Genomic DNA, 20,622 nt, shown 5'->3' on the forward strand with positions numbered 1-20,622 from the left:
CGGAGTTTGCATGTTCTCCCCGTGTCAGCGTGGGTTCTCTCCGGGCACTCCGGCTTCCTCCCACAGTCCAAAGACATGCAGATTGGGGACTAGGTTAATTGGTGACTCTAAATTGTCCGTAGGTGTGAATGTGAGCGTGAATGGTTGTTTGTCTCTATGTGTCAGCCCTGCGATAGTCTGGCAACCTGTCCAGGGTGTACCCTGCCTCTCGCCCGATGTAGCTGGGATAGGCTCCAGCCCCCCCGCGACCCTCAAGAGGATGAAGCGGTTAGAATGAATGAATGAATCATTAACTAATTATTTTTACCTTTTATATCTTTTTTATATCCTTTTTTATCTTTTTCTCTTTACTCTTTTACTGTAACAACACCCAAAGAGTGAACAGAGCAATGGTCAGGCGTCAGGGAGAAGAAAATAAATATAGAGAAAAAAAAATAGGAAGCCTTTTAAGTATGCATGATCACTGAAAATAAATAAATATACAGTACATAAAACATACAGACACAAGTTCCTAAAATATCAGGAAAACTCATCTCTGATGCAATATTCACGGAAAAAATGCACTCAAAAATCATCATACTGCTTATTGACTCAAACTTCCTGAAACTATTGTGTTCACTTTTTGGATTAATTTGTATTTATTTAAGTTATTCTCTACTGTTACTGTTATGCACTGCATATAATATGAAATATCCATTAAATATGAGACTTAGGTGGAGGCTGTGAGTTCACTTAAAAACATTTAATATCATAAAATGATTTCTGATACTCAAGTACAATAAATATCAGATACTTTACTTTTGCTCAAGTAATATAGGCGAGTTTCTGGTAAGATACCTGTACTTTTACTCAGGTACTTCATCCACCTCAGCCAATATTTTTCATGGTGTCTTGCTCCTCCTATCGTAAGATACTGAGATGCTGTAACTTCAAAGGAAAACAGACAGCTCTCTGTTTTAGGGCAGTCAGGTGACACCTATCTGTTGTCCCCTGTGGCTCCACTACAGTCACAAGCAAATAAATTTCCCCCAACGCAGCACAATGCAGCGTGAGCGCAGTTGTAGCCAAGGTTCAGTGAAAAGTCTGCGCTCCCCGGGGCAACACCACGGATAGAAGAGCAGACGAGGCTGGGCTGCTGTACTCGTGCCTCATTAGAACAATTTGTTCGCACAAGTCATATAGAAAGACATCAAATCAATAACTGGCAGCTATGGAACACAGCCTTGGAGACCACGTGATTCTGTTTGATGTAATGTATGTTTCAGGGACGGGTGCATTGATTTAACATGTTTTAATGTATTACACTGAGAAGGGGTGGTGAGAGTGGAGCTGGGGTGTCTGACCTTGCATCACAGTGTGGAAGCTGTGTAAATTTCCACATAATAAAATGCATGGAAGGGATGATGTGTCCAAAAGACCTGTCACGTCCATCACAGCCACAGTTGTAGGATCGATATTGTGCTATCCTGATCATGTCTTGAAAGACAGCTCAGACTAAAACCAACCACTCACTGTAAGCTCCACAAAATGGTCAAATTATCATACATTATGGCACCTTTGGCATTGTTGATCGTACAAAGGGCATGATTATCACACAAATAGGATAATTATTGTGCATCTGGCATCGCTGTTAGGCTCTGACCTCAAATGTTCTTGTGGTGGTTTGTCATGGGACAGCATGTGGGAGTCAAACAACAACAGAAGGACTTAGGAGTCTTAGATTTTTCTCAGTGGATTGTAATGGTGTGAAAAAAATTTCTATATCAGTTAAAGTATACGCTACATACCTTGCTGTCAGACGGCGATTTGCAATGGGCAACTGAAGCGGTTGTATCATTCCCTTCAAACCCAGACTACATTTGACTACATGATTTACCCTTGCCTTGATCAGTTAGTTTGTGTGACTTTGGGGTTTAAATGGGTTAGTTCTGACTCAAAAAAGTCTTAGGATAACAAACAAATAAATTAAGTCATTGAGGCAGCAGTAGAGCAGTAGAGCAGCTCCCGTGCTCAGCAAGCTAGAATTACAGTTTTTTCAATGAGTCTGATGGCTTGGATGAGAGACTAAAGCTGTCAGTGGCTTCCCTGTCAGAGTGGGTTGAGAGCGGTAAAAATCCACAGCAGTACATTGTCTCCAAACTGGGGGTGGGCTGACTGCCATCTACTGTTGTAAATACAGTGACTGTGGATTAGTATCTTGTACAATCCCACTTCAAAACTTTCCAGTGAAGTCATACCTACTGTATGTCGGTGCCACTACTGAATATACAGCCACCGCCAAAAAACTTTCACAGGTGCTGGATCAAAAAATTCAAATAAAAGTGTATTAAAAAGCTCACAGCAATTTAATCTTTAACAGAGATCTTTGTCAGGCATCGTCAAATCACCATCACAAAGCAGAACAAGCAATATGAGCACACAAACACATTCGTCACTCAGGTGATTGTGATCTGCTTGAGTGAGAGTCAGTCCACTCTCAGGTTGAAACAGTCAGATCAGAGCTGAATAAGACTGTCTGATACCCCAACATGGGGGATAGAGCATGCCTCTATTAAAAGAAACTGGAGACATCAAAATCAGTTTTATACAGGCATATAATGAACGTAACATATCAGAAGTTAAGTCAAATATACAGTATATTATAAACATGTCATAAAAACTGCTATATAGAAAAATACAGTGAAAAAGTGGAGAAATAGAGAACAATGATATATTACGGGACTATACACAAATTCAGATTAGCAACTGCTAAGATATTGCTGTCTTAAATCTCTACTGCTTGCAAAAAGATATTCTCTTACAGACTGACAATCGCATAAAAGGTTCCTAAAATAACAGGAAAACTCATCTCTGATGCAATATTCACAGAATATAATGCACTCCCCTCAATTTTTTTCTTTTTTCCCAATTGGTGAATCTCATTCAGGGCGCCCTATTTAAACTGCTCTGGCCTGCCTACTGTTGCTGCTTCCTCTGCAAGCCACTTTGCAACCTGCTCCACCCCAGCTCCTCCTTTACATGCTGTGTCTGACTTATCAATATCATTTCTGTTTGTCAGTGATGCTGCTCTGTTCTGTTCCCGGGGGGGTCTTTACTGCTGCTCTCCCTGCCTTAGGCTTTCCATGTAGGTGCATGGAAGGGCAGGGAGGTTTGTTCTCTCTGCCTCGGGCTGTCCTCATTTGCACATGGAAAGGCAGGGAGGTGTGCTCTCTCTGCCTTAGGCTTTCCACGAAGGCGCATGGCAGAGGCCTTGGGAAAGGCAGAGAGGCCCCAGAACAGAGCCATACCGCCAAATATAATACTACAAATGGAAATAAAGTTTTCTTTGACTAAAGTGTTCGTGACTGAACTAACATTTAGGCAGTATGAGGAAGGGTAAATTCAAAATGCTTTAGAGATTTAAAAAATGTTATCCAAAGTGAAATTGAAAATGTCTGATGACAATGTTGACTGCTGGAGGGAAACATTGCACAATTAAAATTGCTGTGAGCTTTTAATACAGTGTGCGAACCACTAGTGAATATACTTTGGACAAAACTCAAACAGCCATGCTTGCAGCTTTGTGAGGTCCAACTAAATGCTTAAAGGCAGCATGCTAACATATCGTTAATTAGCACCAAACACAAAGTACAGCTGAGGCTGATCAGACAGGTCATTAGTTTTGCAAGTATTTAGTCAGAAATGGACAAAAATGTTGCACTAATGACAGTGAAACGGAAAAAGTTAAAGGGCCACCCAAGTTGTTATAATTCATAAACAGATAGATGGTGAACATGGAGGAAAATATGAATTTAATTATGATTTGTTATAGAAGTTACTCAAGTATTTCATCTAACCTTTGTGAAACTGTCAAGTAGAACATAAATAAAGACAAGTGACCTTTACAAATTCAAACAGATTTTCAATTAACAGTAAGTTCCCATTAATCTAAACTTTAATCAGCTATCAGGCGCTAACATTTAAGCTGTTCATGTAAACAGTTGTTCATGAAACAAAAAACTGAGGCGTAAACATGTCACTTTACTGTAAGATGAAAAGTAAATAGTCAATGGTACCATGTGTGGTGACAGTGACATGGCTGCTGAACACAGAGGAGAGGTGGAAATTACAGAGAGCGATTACATAACTGGACTGAAGTCCATTTTCACTGCTCGACTGGGCCAAGAAGCCACAATGCAAAGACAGGTTATACAACAATGTCCAAGGCCAAGGGTCTGAAGCACTCATATGACACCACAGTGTGTGTGTGTGTGTGTGTGTGTGTGTGTGTGTGTGTGAGGAAGACAGAGAAAGAGGCAGATTGTGAGTGCAGACAGGTTTCACAGCGTGAAACACCGGTCTGTACTGTAACATTGCTGCTATTCATGGACATATGACTGTGTAACAACAATACAGCCTGTGTCTCTGAGGTCACTGTGTACTTGGTACTTGTTTAAATGTTCAGAAAGCTTCCTTGGTGCTGTGGGTGTCACGTCACAGAGCTGTATCTGTTGCGTAAAGCTACTGTACATATCATGAGCGAGAAAACATAATAGTGTGAGGTTCACATGAGGCTCTGGAAATATTATCTCAGTGCTCAGTACCTCGGGACATAGTTAATGTTAGACACGGGCATTTCACTGTGCTACACTGAAGCTAGTAGCTCACTGTAAAGCACTAATATACACTGAGGTAAGGAGCGTTCTTGGTAAACCTCTTTGTTTCATGTCATAGAAGGTGTTATACAGACAGCTTGTCATAAAATATGCATCTTTAAGTTCTTGTTACACCTCACACTGCTCTCCTCCCATACACGCAGCTTTATTTATCGTGTTTTCAGCTCTGTTGCCTTTCTGGGTTCCTCGTATAAATATATTCCTCACAATGTTGTTTACAGTAACATCCAGGTAGAAAACCCCTGCCTCACGCATATGCAGTTTAAGGGCGCTGAGCAAATTGGGGCAACTAATGGGTGAGATATGAAGAGAGCATACTTAAGTCTTGTTGTGTATGTAACAATAAAGAGTGAAGAAGGGTTTGGGTTTTTCAGATTTCCATTTGTGAGGAGCAAACATGCTCTGCAAGTCAGCTCTGGACTCAGCGTCTTAAAAATGAGGAGATCATGCAAGTGTCAGGGGTTGGGTACACCTGGCAGTCTGATCCTCATAAGCCAATACATGGGAGGCACTTTGCGACAAGTAACATTTTTTCATTAATTGACCCTTTGCTAATTCCCGCCCCTGGACACAGACTGGCCAATCATAACGAAGCATTGGGCCGGCTGAGACCAGGGTCCGACAACAACACAGCTGTGCTCCATTGACTCTAATGCAGTTGTTTCAGATTTCCTTCATTTTCAAGCTGGTTTTGTAGATTTGGAGCTAAATGTTGTGCCTGGGGCACGTCGTGTATTAATGATACTCATTACCTGGAGAGGTTGGAAAAAGACATACGTGTTCCAAAACCAAAATCAAACCCTGAAAAGTGTAGGGTTAGCTAGCTAGCTACTGAAGATATAGCCTACTGAATGTATACACATGCTGCTTTTGCTTTCTAATGATTGTAACAGTGAAAAAAAGAGCGACCCTGCTGTACAGGAACCAGTGAAGGGAAGCAGGGAAACTTTGCTGATGTTCAACCAGCTGTGTGTCATCACATTGTGCACAGATGAATGTTGTTTGACTTTCCAGAGAGATCCCTGCCTGTCCAGCGGCAGAGGTCCAGGTGCCCAACACGGTTGATCTGCACACACTGTGATGCCACACAGCTGGTTCAATATCGGCAAAGTTTCCCTCTATATTCATTGTCTTGTGTGGCGATCAGCAGTGATGTGGTGGTTCACTTTTACACTGTGATCTGTAGCCAATAGTTGGGCTTTAGCTTCTAACTATCTTTGTCTTTTTAACCTGTTGTTGCTGCTGAGTCAGTTTGACATCCTGGATATATCCTTCACACACAGACTGTAGACCCCTCTGTCTGCTTCTCTCTGCAATCACTCTTTCATTTTTACAAAAATGAGATAATATTTCATCAGGGAGTGCAGTTGGTTACAGTGTGGGCTCTGTGCTTACTCCAACAGTTTGTCGGACCATAACAAAGGGCGGGGCTTAGCGAAAGGTCAATTAACGAATCAACTACAGCACTACTTAACTGGGACAGTTTGACCGCATGTGATTCGTTGGCAAGATGCTGAAAAAGTCAGGCGTCTGGAATAGTTTCAAAGAATTCCAGATCAATACGATACGATACTATGCGATATGATATGATACGATATGATATATTTTGTTGTCCCTGTAAGGAAATTTGTCTCGGACTCAGGGGCTGCACAAGTATTGCTGCCTGACAATAATACTCCATAAGAAATTAAGCATACACCATAAAAACAGATACTACACATAACAGTATTGCACATCAGCCATTCATGTGTTGCACATAACACCAGCACACAACAGAGCACCATAAGCAAAGCACCACACAACCCAGAAAGCATCAAGCGACATTCTTTAAAATCTTAATTGAAGTTGGCTGAAATTAATTTTTAAAGCGATTCAGTTTAAATTTGGGCATCCTGTATCGCCTGCCTGCACGTATCCCAAATCAGCAGCAAGCTTGGCAACTGTAAGTAGCAGCTTAGCCAGCCTTTTTTCTAGCTGTTATGGCCAAGGTTACAGTGACCTGCATGCTAACTAAGTAGCTGACTGTCACTTTATTTTAGGTGCATTCACTGAAAACTTCAAAAAGTCAGACTTATGTACCTGTTTTCATCAGGGACTCATACCTGCCCTTAAAAGAGATGGTACAGTTCTGAATAGTGCTGCGATATGCTTAAAAAAGTTCTGTTTACTGCATTAGACACCATCTACTGTATCACACCACCACGGTACAGTCACCTCCTAATGAACACTTCAGTATCTAACTAATAACCAACTCTGCCTCAACCTCCTCTTCTATTTTTATCTTACTCTAACTTTCTTTTCTTTCTGCATGGTTTCCTGATTTGTTATTTAGGAAGATGAGTCACTGCGGCTCAGGCAATGCTCTCATACTGCCTAATATTTCTTGCTGTGTGACGAAAGCTGCTTTGGACGGCTGACCCTGCTGACCCGCTGTGGTGGACGGGATGTGCAAAGAAAGGCCTCGTCACTACGACCAAACACTGGCAACTGACAGGGGTGGAACGGCGCCAGGGTACAACACTGCTGAGCTCCATGCAGCCCTGCTCTAACATGGCACAATCTGGACCACTCTCCAAAGAGAGAGTTATGAGAGGGAAGAATAAAAAACAAACGGCTGCAAATTTCTGCACAGTGGGATCAAACAGTGTCACAAGATGTCTTGACACACAAGTTAAAAGTACGATGACAGGTTATTGGCTGGCCAGACAACCAACCAAATCCAGTTTACTCCAGTAAACGACCAGCATTGAGAAGATGCTAACATTTGCTAGTTAGCATTAACAAGGACAGCTGAGGCTGATGTCATTGGCTGTTCAGGTATTTGGTCATAAACCAAAGTATGAGACTGAGCAGGATTTTGGCCTGATGATCCACTGGGAGAAAATAGGGGCAGGAATCACCAGAGGATCCACAATATGATATGATAATATCACGATATTTAAGTCACGACACAATGTTATTGCGTTCTGAAATATGTTGTGATATGCTGAGTATTGCGATAAAATAAATTGCAATATATATATTGCCATTTTTGTCAACTGTAAATTATATTTCCAAAAGAAAACTTGTTCAGTTTTCAGTCTGTTCATCTGACGTCAGCCATTTTTTCAGCAGCAAAATGTATCTAGTGGACTGAAAAAGCAATTGACTATACCATTCTAGTGGGCTACCTGAAGTTTAATTTGTATTTTTGTCATATTTATAATTTCTATGATAAAAAAATTGACACTTGACTCGGCACTGTGCGACGATGACATTGCCACGCAAAAATATCGCAATACTATGCTGTATCGATTTTATCCCCAAGAATATGAATATCCGTCCTAAATTTCATGACAAGCTATCCAATAGTTGTTGAGACATTTCATTAAAAATCAAAAATGTCAACCTGCTGGTGGCACCAGGCCTGTAGATAAGAGTGGAGGTGGGGGGCTTTCCGGGGAGCCCATTGAGAGCCGCAATAATTATATTCATCCTAAATATAAGCAATGATAACCACATTTTATTTTGAACCAAAATATTCACCATTAATAGCTAAAACAACAAAAATACCACATAAAAAATATACAGCTCTAAAACAAGCAATATAAAACACCAAAAGAGATCACTACAAAGAAAAGCCAAAACGTATGTTAATATATGCTAGAGGTGAACCATTAAAATGCATAAACAGGCAACTACACATGATTAGAAAGACCAGCTAAAATACACCCTGACACTGGCATATAGATAACTGCAACCATTTGTGTGAGGAAAAAAAAAAGAAAAGTCCGGGGATCAACAAAGTCAGTAGGATTTATTGTCCAGGCATGGGCGGATTATGAGACAGTGGGCCCCTGGGTACAGATAAGCAGACGGCCCCACCACCTCTCTGACATAGGAGCGAGACACACAGACTTTATAGATGTGAAGCCTCAGTGGTTTTATGTCTTTTAAGGGTCATTTTCTGTCTCTTTGTAGTTGTTTTGCCCCATTTTGTTGTTGTATTGCATCTCTTTGTACTTCATTTGTGTATCTTTGTGGTTGATTTGCTCCTTGTAGCAGTTGTTGTGAGTCTCTTTATGTCTCTTTGCAGCTGCTTTGCATCTCGTTAGTCGTATCGTGTCTCTTTATGGTGTTTTTGTAGTCGTTTTATATTTTTTGTGGTCTTTTGGCGTTGCCCTTATTCTGTAACGGTGTCAGGGGGAAATGCAGGAAACAAGGATGGACAAGAACGTAAGTTAAGTGGGCAACAGTCCGAGTAGGTGGGTGGGAGAGTCCAACAACCACTGACTTTCACCTCGGAGGCCGGTGTTCACTTATGTTATGAATGTAAAGACAAACCCTGTTCTATTTCCCCAAACCCAACCATGTGTGCTTGTTGTTGAAGGAAAAAATGTCCATTTGCAGTGTTGTAACAATGTAGTGCGTTTATTTTGAAAGAGACTGCATGCAAACTGTACATTGTCTGTGAAAACTGAAGTGTATTTTGAAAACAGACAATGCATATATCAGGCTGAAGTTGACATGGTGTCCCAGAACGTCAACAAGCAACGCACCCAGGGTACCTTGCACGTGATAGCTCCATGACCAAACGGCAATATGTGTCGAGGTCAGAGTGAGAATGTGTTGGAAGGCCAGGGGGGTCACCAGATACTTTGGGCCCCTAGGCCTGTGCCCAGCAGGCCTGTACAGTAATCCATCCATGCCTCCAGGAATGATGAATGTCTAGGGTGACCATATTTTGATTTCCAAAAAAGAGGACACTCGGCCGGCCACGACATAGCCTACTTAAATGATACTCGCAGTTTACTCAAAGATGCCTTATAATTTTAATATATTTAAAATGTATATGTATGGATAGAAAATTCAGTTATATTACAAAATAATATCTCTCAAAGACAGAAATTCAGATAGGCCCCAATAGGGGACACATACACACACTAGAGTGTGGCGATCCGAGCCCGACGGTACCCGACGGGTCGGGCCGGGTTTGGTCAAAAATGTAGCTATAAATTGTATTCGGGCTCGGGTCGGATTCGGTCAGCTTTCAGTGAAAATGTAGTGTAAAAATAAATAAAATCCTATTGTCTGTCCTGTTTATTACTTGGGCACTGTTATTTACGTGACAACACCTGAACATAACACACGTAGACACACATTGGCTGTTTGTTTCTACCGCTCCCCTCGCTGGAAGTTCGGACCTCCAGCCGCCCGCCTCCGCCTTGATTAAATGCTGAAAATAAAATAAAAGAGGGAGACAGGTTTTTCCTATTTTATCTTATTTTGTTTTATGTCTCCCTCTCCCCTCGCTGGAAGCGTCGGACCTCCCGCCTCCCGCTCCTGTCTCAAACACAGAGGTCTCCCTCTCCGCTGAGCACGCCCGGCCTGTTAAATAGCCTATAACTGTAACCACTGTGTGACACAAACTCAGTGCTTTGGTCATTAAATAATGTCGGGCTTGGTTCGGGTTCGAACAGAAATATGCTGCCCGTGCCGCACTCTAACACACACACACACACAAACACACAAAAAACTGGACATTATCATCAGTTTATAAAACCCCCCGGACGCCCCAGACGGGACGTGAAAAGTGGACATGTCTGGGCAAAAGAGGACGTTTGGTCAGCCTAATTCTGAATGTTTGTACAAAGTTTCTTGGCCATCCATCTATTAATTATTGAGATATTATAGTTCATACAGAGAATATGCTGTACCACATCCACCAACCAAAATAAATCCTAATTACATTACGTGCATGATAAAAAGCACTAACACTGCTAAAGCAAACTTATGTGCAGCTATCCCTGATGGCAACCACAGTGATTCTGGCTCTGATCCTGCACCAGTGCTGGCTGTACATACAGTGAAGAGCTGCTCCACCTCTCTCACAGTATTCTAGAGAATCAATCTGCCCACACACAATACTGTAGCCTCACTTCCTAGCAGTGTTTCTTGGTGTGTCAGCGGCTGTGCAGCCTGGCTTGTGGTCAATACTCCCTCCTCCCTCTGGGATCGGTTGGCCTCAGCTCTAACTCACAGCCTCTCTGTGGCTTCTCAGACTGTGTCTCAATGGAAACAGCTACACTGGGAGCTGGAACAGCACATTACAGTGTTAACGGGGGATTGTCATTAAGCAACAAAGGGAGGCTCCCACGCACATTTACCAAGCATTCTTGGTATTATCAGTAATTACAGTAATGCCAATTTCTATTAAGGGTATAATATGAGGCATTTCTACATTAAAATGTCTAAAAACGAGGAGACCTGTGTTAGAATCACCCTATATTTCAAACTCAGTCACAGAATAGGTTGTGGATTCACTTTCCCTTAATCAGAGCGGAACTAGGAAGAGTGTCATCCTCTTACAATGCTCCTTATCCATGGAATAATCTGCAAAAGACCTTAAACTTGGACACTCTGCCACCCTTATGTCTGTTTATGACTTCACCTGTGTCTGATTGTTGGTCCCGCCCTGATTGGCCTCACCTGTGTGTCGTTATCCTTCCCCTCACCAGAGTATTTAGTGTGTCTTGTTTTCTCTCAGTGCCAGTTCGTCTCAGCTCCTTGTGTGTCTAGTGTCCCAGCCTTTTGTTTCCCTGTGTCCTTTTCTTGTTTTTTTGTATTTGGCCTGTTGATTGACTCTTCGTCATCTATTGGATTTGTTTGCATTCACTGACAGTCCTTTTGTGTGCTGCTGAACCTACCTTTTGACCAGTAGAGACTGTTATGTTACCTGAACTGTCTCCAGAGTCATGTCGTCTCTCACCAGGTTCACCAGTTGCTACACAATGTGCTACAATGACACGTGTGTCATTGCCACCAAGCTAATAAGTACACTGATGTTATATTGTATTATTATATTGTTACATATTTAACACACTTGTAAAGTTATTTTTAGTGTGATTATTTTGACCATGGATAGCAGCGTTGGGCTACCCCATGACTGAATTCACCACTTACCAATAAAGGCCAGACACATCAAAATAAATCAATAATATAACTATTAAATTAGCCTAGTGATGAGCAGTGATTTCCTCTACTCATATATGAAGCCAGGATAAATACTTAAGTATAAATCCCCGAAGGATAAATCACACACAGGACCTAAAATATCTTATCTGTGAAATTAAAGTAAATGAAAGCTTTGTTTCCACTGAGGGAAATGGTTTCAGCTTTCAGCAATAGTCAGGAGCGTCATGGCGACTTGTAGTTATATATTTGGGGAGGTGCACGTCATGCTATAGCGTAGGGTAAGGCTGTAGGTACAGCAATTGAACACATAAGAGTTCATACCGCTTTAGAACTGCAGGTTTAACTGGGTTACAGTATCTTACATAATTCATTCATATCCAGAATCAAATTTGAAGACATTTCCTTGTAAATTAACTGTAATGAGATATGATGAATCAGATTAGATTGGTTACATAAGACAGAAAGCTTCAGCTGGCAGAGCTCTGACTTGATGCAACAAATGAAGAGTAGATGTCAGTGGACATTTTACATTTTGGCAACAAGAAATCTCAACACAACTAGTCCTCACTGGTTTTATTTTCAGGCAGCAGAAAAATCAAAGTACTGCTAATGAGTTAGCTTGGGACATTTGAGATAACAACACACCGTTTTTTTTTTCCAGAATGGGTGTTTCTGCATTCACTGCTTGTCAGTGGAAACATGAGGCTTTACTGGCTCTCTAAGAGGATCATTTTTAAATCCACCAGAATCCATTGGCCTCTTTACAGCGCACTGTCTGGTGCCACAGGGGCTATGTAAATGTGACATAAAAGACAAAGTCATTTTGAGTTGGTGGAGCATCCTTGTCTGGGAGAGGAAGGATTTTATGTGCCAAGGTGAGAAACATGAGAGAAGGGTATCAAAAGGAGACACTGTTTAGATTGTGCTGCGATGGAAAATGTCGAGCTGTGATACGTGACACAAATTAAAATAAAAAAACCATGCCACCGTCTCCCTCTCTCTCTTCCTGAACTCATTGAACCTGCATGAGCTGCCGTACTGCCGGTGATGAAACTCTCATTTGTCATTCTCTGTAATTTCCTCATAATTCTTCACGCAATCTCCTCTTTGTGTGTCTTTTATTAGAAGATGCAGCGAATAATGGAACAAATAACGCTGACAAGATGAAGAATGGCCTTTGTTTTTTACAGCAGCACAAAGAAAACACTAACAAAGAGTCCAGCAGCAGCTGTCTGAGGCGCGTGACTTATTCTCATGCAAAAAATGGCATTTTAAACATAATGCAGTGAGTTGGCGGCAACATGAAGGCTGTATGGGGCGTGTGACTGGGAGGGCGTTGGTTAAAAATGCTGTACCAGTTTAGGCAAGAAAAGAAATGGTTAACACAGCAGCTGACAGAAAAGAACTGTAGTCGCCTTTAGCATTTCCTAGGTACGCTGCAGAGAAAGAGCATTTGTGCTCTCTGTGGATAAATAAAAGTTTATAAAAACGTCAGACAATAAGGATGAGGGGGAAACAGGACTTCACGTGTAATTGGCCCGGTGTGAACCATGCAACTGAATGGAGGCTGGCTTTGAATAGACAGTGAATGTGTCTCCTGAATAAAAGGTGCTTCCTGCTACAGAGTCTATATTCACTGACTGAATAGAATTAACTACGACAACCAACTGAGACACCATTTGTCATGGCCGATACCCATATTTAAATTTACGAAATTTTACTATGATAATTTTTTTCCCTTTCTATAAACACATAACATCCTCCTGAGACCCAAACGTTTTATTTCTCCTAGCTATTTAGGATCAGTAGGACTCAATGCATATATGCATGTGGCGGGGGGCTGCAGCAAGGACACAGGCTGTGATCATGTGACTCCTGGCTTGTAGGACTAAGGAAGTGGTATAAAGACTGACAGTCCACATAAGGAGGCAGTTTGTTGTGATGGACGCGTCACAAACACAGGACTTTCCCCAGGAGACAGATATGAAACCTGATTGATTCAAACTCCCCTTCAAGAATCGCCACCTTAACGTGGCAGAGGGGTTTGCGTGTCCTTGTGATCCTGGAAGATGTGTTGTCCAGGGCTTTTAGCACCTAGTAGGGTCTCCCAAAGCAGAGGAGGGGCCAGACTAAGAGCAGTTCAAGAAGACCATGATGACACGGCACATTCTGGGAAAGAATACCTTGCCCAGTATGGGGACACCGGGGCCCGGGCATGCTGACCCCTGGTGTCGCACACTGGCTCTGGCCTGGGTGCCTCGTGTTAGAGGTGTTTTGGGCAAGTCCAACTGGTAGGAGAGCCCGGGGCAGACCCAGAACCTGCTGGAGAGATTATACTGTATATCTCGTCTGGCCTGGGAATGCCTCGGGGTCCCCCAGGAGGAGCTGGAAAGTGTTGCTGGGGAGAGGGACGTCTGGAATACTTTGCTCAGCCTGCTGCCCCCGTGACTCAGCTTCTGATAAGTGGTTGAAACTGGATGGATGGATCATTCCAACTGTTGGTGTCAACGCCCTAATTGTCCTCAAACATTTCTTTACTTCAATTTTTTGCGAGTTGTTATCTGATACAGATCCATCTGTAATATATCTGAATATATATATTGACTGTGATACATCCACCTGGCTAATTTATCAATCTAGTTTTTAATACAACTGCACAAATGAGGATCCTGATGCTAGTAATCAAGATGAAGATTCCTCATTAGGATTGATCTCACTCTTGTGCTGTCAGCAATTCAAATGCTTGGTGACGAGCAAACCACGACAAAACTATAACCCTGTTGATGATCAGAACATAGCTTGAAACTGTATTTGGGCCCCAGTATGCATTTTTTTTCTTGTTCTGATGACTTTTTGGTGATAAATGGTTATTGTTTCTGTTTGTTATCGCCCCTCTCATTCATCATGTTTGTGCAACTCAGCCTAGAGCTGGGAAACAATTCAGTAAGTGTCTTGCTCTGTAATCGAATGTGTTTTTGTGATGATTCGATTGTACTGTTTTTGCAAATTGATGTTGGAATGAATGGTTCAAGGGAAACTGTAGTGAAAAGCTAACAAAATTAACAGTTTTGTTGTACATGCAGATGTAATGAGCAACAGTGAAACACTGTCCAATGATAAATAACCCATCAGAAAATTATTAATATTGGGGCATTGCCCAGACCTTATTGAGGAATCAGTCTTTGTTTGTTTGTTTGCAGTGATGTTCCTGTGTGATTATGCATAACAATTAGAAAGTGACAAGGTCAAAACATACTTTAACACAATTTTTTTAGTGCATGCGTTATATGTGAGTTTGTGTGTGTGTGTGTCTGTTGTGTGTCTGTACGCACACATGACATTAACCCACAGCTGACCTGCTTTGAGACAGAGACTTGACTGAGCCTCTGCTCGTCACGGTGCAGCCATTTCATGCCATGCAGGGGGGAAAGTGCTCCGGGCCGTACCCTGCTGACTGCTCAACAATACAGGCACAGCAGCAACGGGCACCAAACAGCTGTAAGACTCACTCACTGACCTCACATAGCGCCGCTCACCTCTGCCAGCCCCGTAACACTTACACCAGGGTTACTGTATCAGCCCAACACTGAGTCAAAATACAATAATTTCCATCCCTTTTGAGGACACTGTGAATCAAATGAAATGTTTTACAGGTTGTAGTATTCAGTATAAATGCTGGAATATGACTCTATGCTGAGGTAAGACAGATAATAAAACAGTAAATGCTCTAAATCCCCTAAAAATCCACTAAAAGCCAGATTACAGCGGCAGGAACAAAAAACCCACAAAAATCAAGTCGCAAGTGTGACATGGATCTCATATATCACATCGTCTCACACTCTCACAACTAACAGCCTTCCCAGAACATAATTGCAGCTGATAACATCAAGGCACATCCTCAAGAGACATGCGTACAGTGAATGTGATGTGCGTGACTTGATGCTCATCCATCCGCCACCAGTCCCCATCATCCTCTTGAACATTGCATAATAGGGCAGAGATTAACCCTGCAGACCTAAACATCAACAGTCAACTCCACCTTGACCTTCTCTGTTTAATTTGATTATTTATGTGGGGAAATAACAGTTCTGTGATGTTTTCACATGCTGTATGTACCTCTGATTTGCTTGTTTCAAATTAACAGGCGTCCAATTACTGTTTACTACGTGATGAATTAGTAACCCTCAATTAAGTCCTGTGTTGTGGAAACATTCACATTTCACATTTCTCAGGCCAGCAATGCAACGAATGACAAAGCTTTCATGATTCAATGGACTGTTTTTTGAAGATTTTCATCCAGGCAGGGCCCCCGCCTCCATTTAAGAGGGAACTGTATGAAAATTATTTGGGGGGAAGGGTGGTTCAGAAAAGGAGGAGGGGTAGGTATATTTTCTTTTTGCCGAAGAGCGTTTGTGTGTTGGCAGTATGGGATGTTCCTAATGACTAATTTACCTGACGTTTAAATAAAAGTTGAAACTTAGACTAGTCGGCTAGTCTAAAATTAAAAATCAAACAAACAAAGAAAAAACACTCAGAAAACAGTCAAAATTTAGCACAATTTAATCTATAACAGTCCGCAAGTGATTCGGGAATGTGTCCAGTTTGTAAAAAAACACACTTTATTTTAAAGCACAGTGAATTTCCGGCACAGATCTTTTATTTTGAAGTGCTGTTTCCTGCTGTAGAATGAGTAAATAATGGAAAGCTACTCAACAGAGACAGCAAACTAGGTTGACGACATGGGCAAACGCAAGTATGGCACTGAATACGCTATATTGTGCGGACCTGAGGAGAACTCTGGACCCCGTGGCTGGACCACTTAAGACCCACTGATCCATAAGGTTAATAAACACTGTTCCAAAAAATATTGCATGTATTATAAGAGCCATGTGAAATCCTTAATCACATTTTCAATGACCAATCTGTGTTTTAAATATGAAATGTGTGACAGGATGCAGATTTCTGTTAAGTTTGTCATAATTATGTACTTGTGTCAGCTCTATGCAGAGCCTATGCCGTAGCCCACGCACTTGGACGACACCATTGTGAGCGTTTATACTTGTGCAGTGGTGTGTCTGTGTCACTCTGCAGTTACACCTCCGAATGACTAGTCAGCACTGGGATTTCTGTGAAGTGCTGTAAAGTTTAGTTGATTCAAAACACACATTAAACACACATTAAACATGGCTTAATAGAGACAATTTCAAACACAATCACACAAATCAGCTTCACTATAACTCGCAGCATTCACAGACAAAGCACTTGTCTTTATCTAGACACATTTTCCCCACAAATACAACATGCTAATGTTTTTAGCACAAGCCTATGGCATTTTACATTGTATAAATTAGCCTAGTGGCTAGCGGACTTTTCCTCTCATATAAAGCCAGGGTCAACAGCAACATTTAACAAAGGTAACGTTACAAAATTCAGCTCCATTACAACTCACAAGGTTCACATACAAAACAATTGTCTTATACTAAACACGTTTTCCAACAAACACAACATGCTAACGTTATTAGCACAAGGTTATGGCATTTCAAATTGTATAAATTAGCCTATATCCTATAGGCTACTCATATGATGCCACAATAAATCACACACAAGATTTAAAATGCTATTTTGTGGAGGCTTTATTGTCTTCACAATTTATTGTTTCTTATCTGTGAAATTAAAGTAACTATAAGCATCGTTTCCACTGAGGGAAATGGTTTCAGCTTACATAAAATAGGCAGGAGGTCATTCGCCGTGACATGCAGTTAGATTTCTGGGGAGGTAAATGTCACATATAATGGCAGACAAAACAACTCATTATCAGGTAACAAAAACACAGATCTTAGTTTTAGGTGATTATACACCAATGAAATCATAGTTATAAAAATTATACTTCATTTATGATCATAGATGCTCCCAAATCCTACAACCTGGACCTTTAATGACAAAGCTACATTTTCTGGTAGGATATTACTACTGTGGGGAAGGTGTTGTAGTTTTTAGTCTTAGGGTACACAGGAAAGGTTATTAGGCTGAAGAGGGCTTACTTTTTTAAAAAACAAAATGTTCAGGACCCCTTCACACCCCAATAATTTTCGTACAGTCCCTTAATATTTTTACCTGACAGCCCGTTCATTGCTGTGTTCTCAGCATTCATAGTATGTGAAACCCCTGATTATAATTGTCCCTCTGATAATAAAGTGCATGAATAAATGTGTGATTAATACAGTATAATGACCCTATGACCCCTCATGGATGCCTGAGGCCCCTGGGCTCCCAGTGTGCTGTGATGATACACTCACTTGTATGAGCTGTCGGCTGTGATCTCCTCTTTGATCTGCCTGTTCACAGCATCCGCCGCCCTCCCTCTGCCCTCTCCTTCCACCTTCAGGACAACTTTCTTCTGCCCCTCCTGTTTACTGGACCTCTTTTTCCTCTCGTGCCCCTGCAGGAGGTCTTTCTCCTGCACCTTGTCGGCGATAGCGCTCTTCTCCACCCCGCTGTCCGCATCCGCCAGCTGCTTGGCGTGCCTGGACCTGTCCGGAGCCCGGTCATCACTCGGAGGTTGTTTAGGTATCCAGGGATGGTCGTACCTTTTCGGTATGGGCCAGGGTTTGAAGTCCTTCTGGTACTGGGTCTCGCTGTTGAACGGTGTTTCCGGTCCGTGGTACTCGTTCTTGGGTTTACAGCTCGGTTCGGGTCGCACTTTCCAGTGCTTAAAGTCCTCGCGCATCACCGAGCTGCACACGCGCTCCTCAGAGACGCACCTCCGCGGCGGCCGCGCCGCTGTCGTGGTGCGGTTGTCTGCGCGAGACGGCTGCGTTTCTATGGCGACCCGGGCCTGGGGAGGGTGGAGCGGCGGCTGCAGCTGGATGTGCTGCATCTCAGAGACGTCCGTGTACTTGGTGAAGACCAAAGGCACCGCAATGTCAGCCTTGTCCAACTGGTTCCAGAAGCGGGCCATGCAGCACGCCCTGCTGATACAGGGCCACGCCATGGTGAGCTGTACAGAGCTCCACTACAATGCACTGTGCACCGGTCCAAAATGAAGAAAGATGTGTCTCTGCACTCCGGTATCCTGATAGGAGAGAAACAAGATGTCCGTGTGTGTCAGGCTACACGGAGGGTTCCAATACTGCTGACGTTAGATTGGGGTTTTCAGTAAATCCATTTTGCTTGTAGACAGATTTCAGTGTATTAATCGAATAAAAAGCAGTCGTCCTGATGTTTCCTCCTCTCCTTCTGTGCCCGCTCTGTCCCGTGCGTCTTGCTACATCACTCCACGGCAGGGCACTGCAACGAAAAACAGCCCCGCCCGCCTGCTCAGCATCCCGGAGACACAGGACTGGACCCACCGAGGAGAAAAATCAAAGTCAAGTCGGAAAGAATATGAAAGGTGTTCCGGTTTAATCTGCAGCCTCTAAACCGTTGTGACGCTCCTTTGAAACGGTGTATTTATATTAATAGTAATAAAAGAGCTGCGTGAGCATTTATGTAATAGGTCAATTATTTTGAAGTCCCATATCTGTGGCCATAAAAACTCAAGTCTGCTGCTTTAATTTTGAAATATGAACATACATTTCCGGTGAACACAGAGAACTTGACGTGCGTATTTTTACGCACACTGCGTAGTGGTACAGGGACGTTTGGCCCTCCAGCCATCACCTTGCTTCTTAATTATTAATCTTAATATCTTTAAATATTTGTTCATATTTCATAAATAACAATGAGAAAGTGAGTGGAAATGAAATTTAAAAATAAATAAATAAATAAATAAAAAAGGCAATATATTCTCCTGAGACCCACACTTTTGCTTTTGGAATTAGTAGCACCTGATAAGTATAAAAGATAAACATAGTCAACAATAGCAAAGTCCTAATGTTTTCAAATGAGTACTTTCTAATTAACAGTGTCTTAGCTGGTTGCTGCTGCTAAAATTGATCAAATCTGCTGCCATATAAAACTACAAACATTATTAATCATAGATAAATAAGTTTCAACCATAAAATGTGATCAGGTTCTGTACCTTGTCCACTTTTGTGTCAGGATCAGCTGCAGACTGACTCAGCAGAGATGGCTGCCATCTTGTTTTTACATGGATTAGTGTATTGTGCTCTTACTACCACTAGATGGCACAAAAAAAGTGTCCACGAATGAGGACAACAGGTCTAAGTTAAGTAGGATGAAGTATAAGGTCCAGTAAAGCCATAATGTGATGTCCGCATATGAGGACGCAGGGTCTCAGGAGGATGTTTATTTGAGGAGAAAATATAAAATGATTACTAAGAATAACTGGTTAAAATTACTGTCATCCACTACTAGACTTAATATAATACATAATTAATGTGAAGTTAATTTTTATATGGAGGAAGGTTCTAAATAACAATAGTAATCTCATTTAAATTATGCACAATACAGCCTATCAAAGCCAAAAAAGATCCACTGCCACTGATTCATGCAAAACTGCCTTTGTGACAAAGACACTGGCGGCAGCAGACTGTGTGCCAGCAAATAGAACACATGAATAATGCCGACTCATTACACACCCCGAGGGCCTGTTTCACATCGGACTACGATTTCTGAGACATCTGACAGACATGCACATTATCTAAAGAGAGGTTTTAATAATGGAGGCTGACAGCTCATTTTTAAGAAGCAATAATCACTCATGTGTTTTTCCTTTTATTTTACTGCATTCACTTCTTTTTGTGCAGGGCTGCAGGAAAAACATTGACTGACTGTCTGAGTGTTTAAGATCAGCATTAATGAGGTAATTAAGATAAGCTCAGAATGAATCAATAATTTATGAGGATGCAATCAAAGGGCCAAAGTATATGGAATGGCAGTTATACCTATTGGCCCCGGCAAATGTCAGTCTAATAGGTGTTAATGAGGGAAACGGATTGATGGATGAACATAAAGACAGAGAGCGCAATAATATGCATGGTTTGACATTCCCCTGAGCGCCTGACTTGTGTGTTTATTGTTGATGCAAGGCATGGGAGGCTCCACCACTATC

At 41.9% G+C, this 20,622-nt stretch overlaps 1 protein-coding gene across 3 annotated transcripts in view; it reads right to left on the reverse strand.

The window, feature by feature from the left end:
- map6a (microtubule-associated protein 6a) overlaps positions 1-18,953 on the reverse strand; it is a 32,864-nt gene extending 13,911 nt beyond the window's left edge. For all 3 annotated transcript variants that reach the window (XM_049593165.1, XM_049593166.1, XM_049593167.1), the window contains exon 1: positions 17,906-18,953. In XM_049593165.1, the coding sequence (XP_049449122.1) occupies positions 17,906-18,600 (695 nt within the window). In that variant the 5' untranslated portion in view covers positions 18,601-18,953. The remainder of the gene's footprint in view (positions 1-17,905) is intronic.
- Between the last annotated feature and the right edge of the window lie 1,669 nt (positions 18,954-20,622).

The sequence above is a fragment of the Epinephelus fuscoguttatus genome, linkage group LG12 (genome assembly GCF_011397635.1).
Source record: "Epinephelus fuscoguttatus linkage group LG12, E.fuscoguttatus.final_Chr_v1".
Lineage (NCBI taxonomy): Eukaryota > Metazoa > Chordata > Actinopteri > Perciformes > Serranidae > Epinephelus > Epinephelus fuscoguttatus.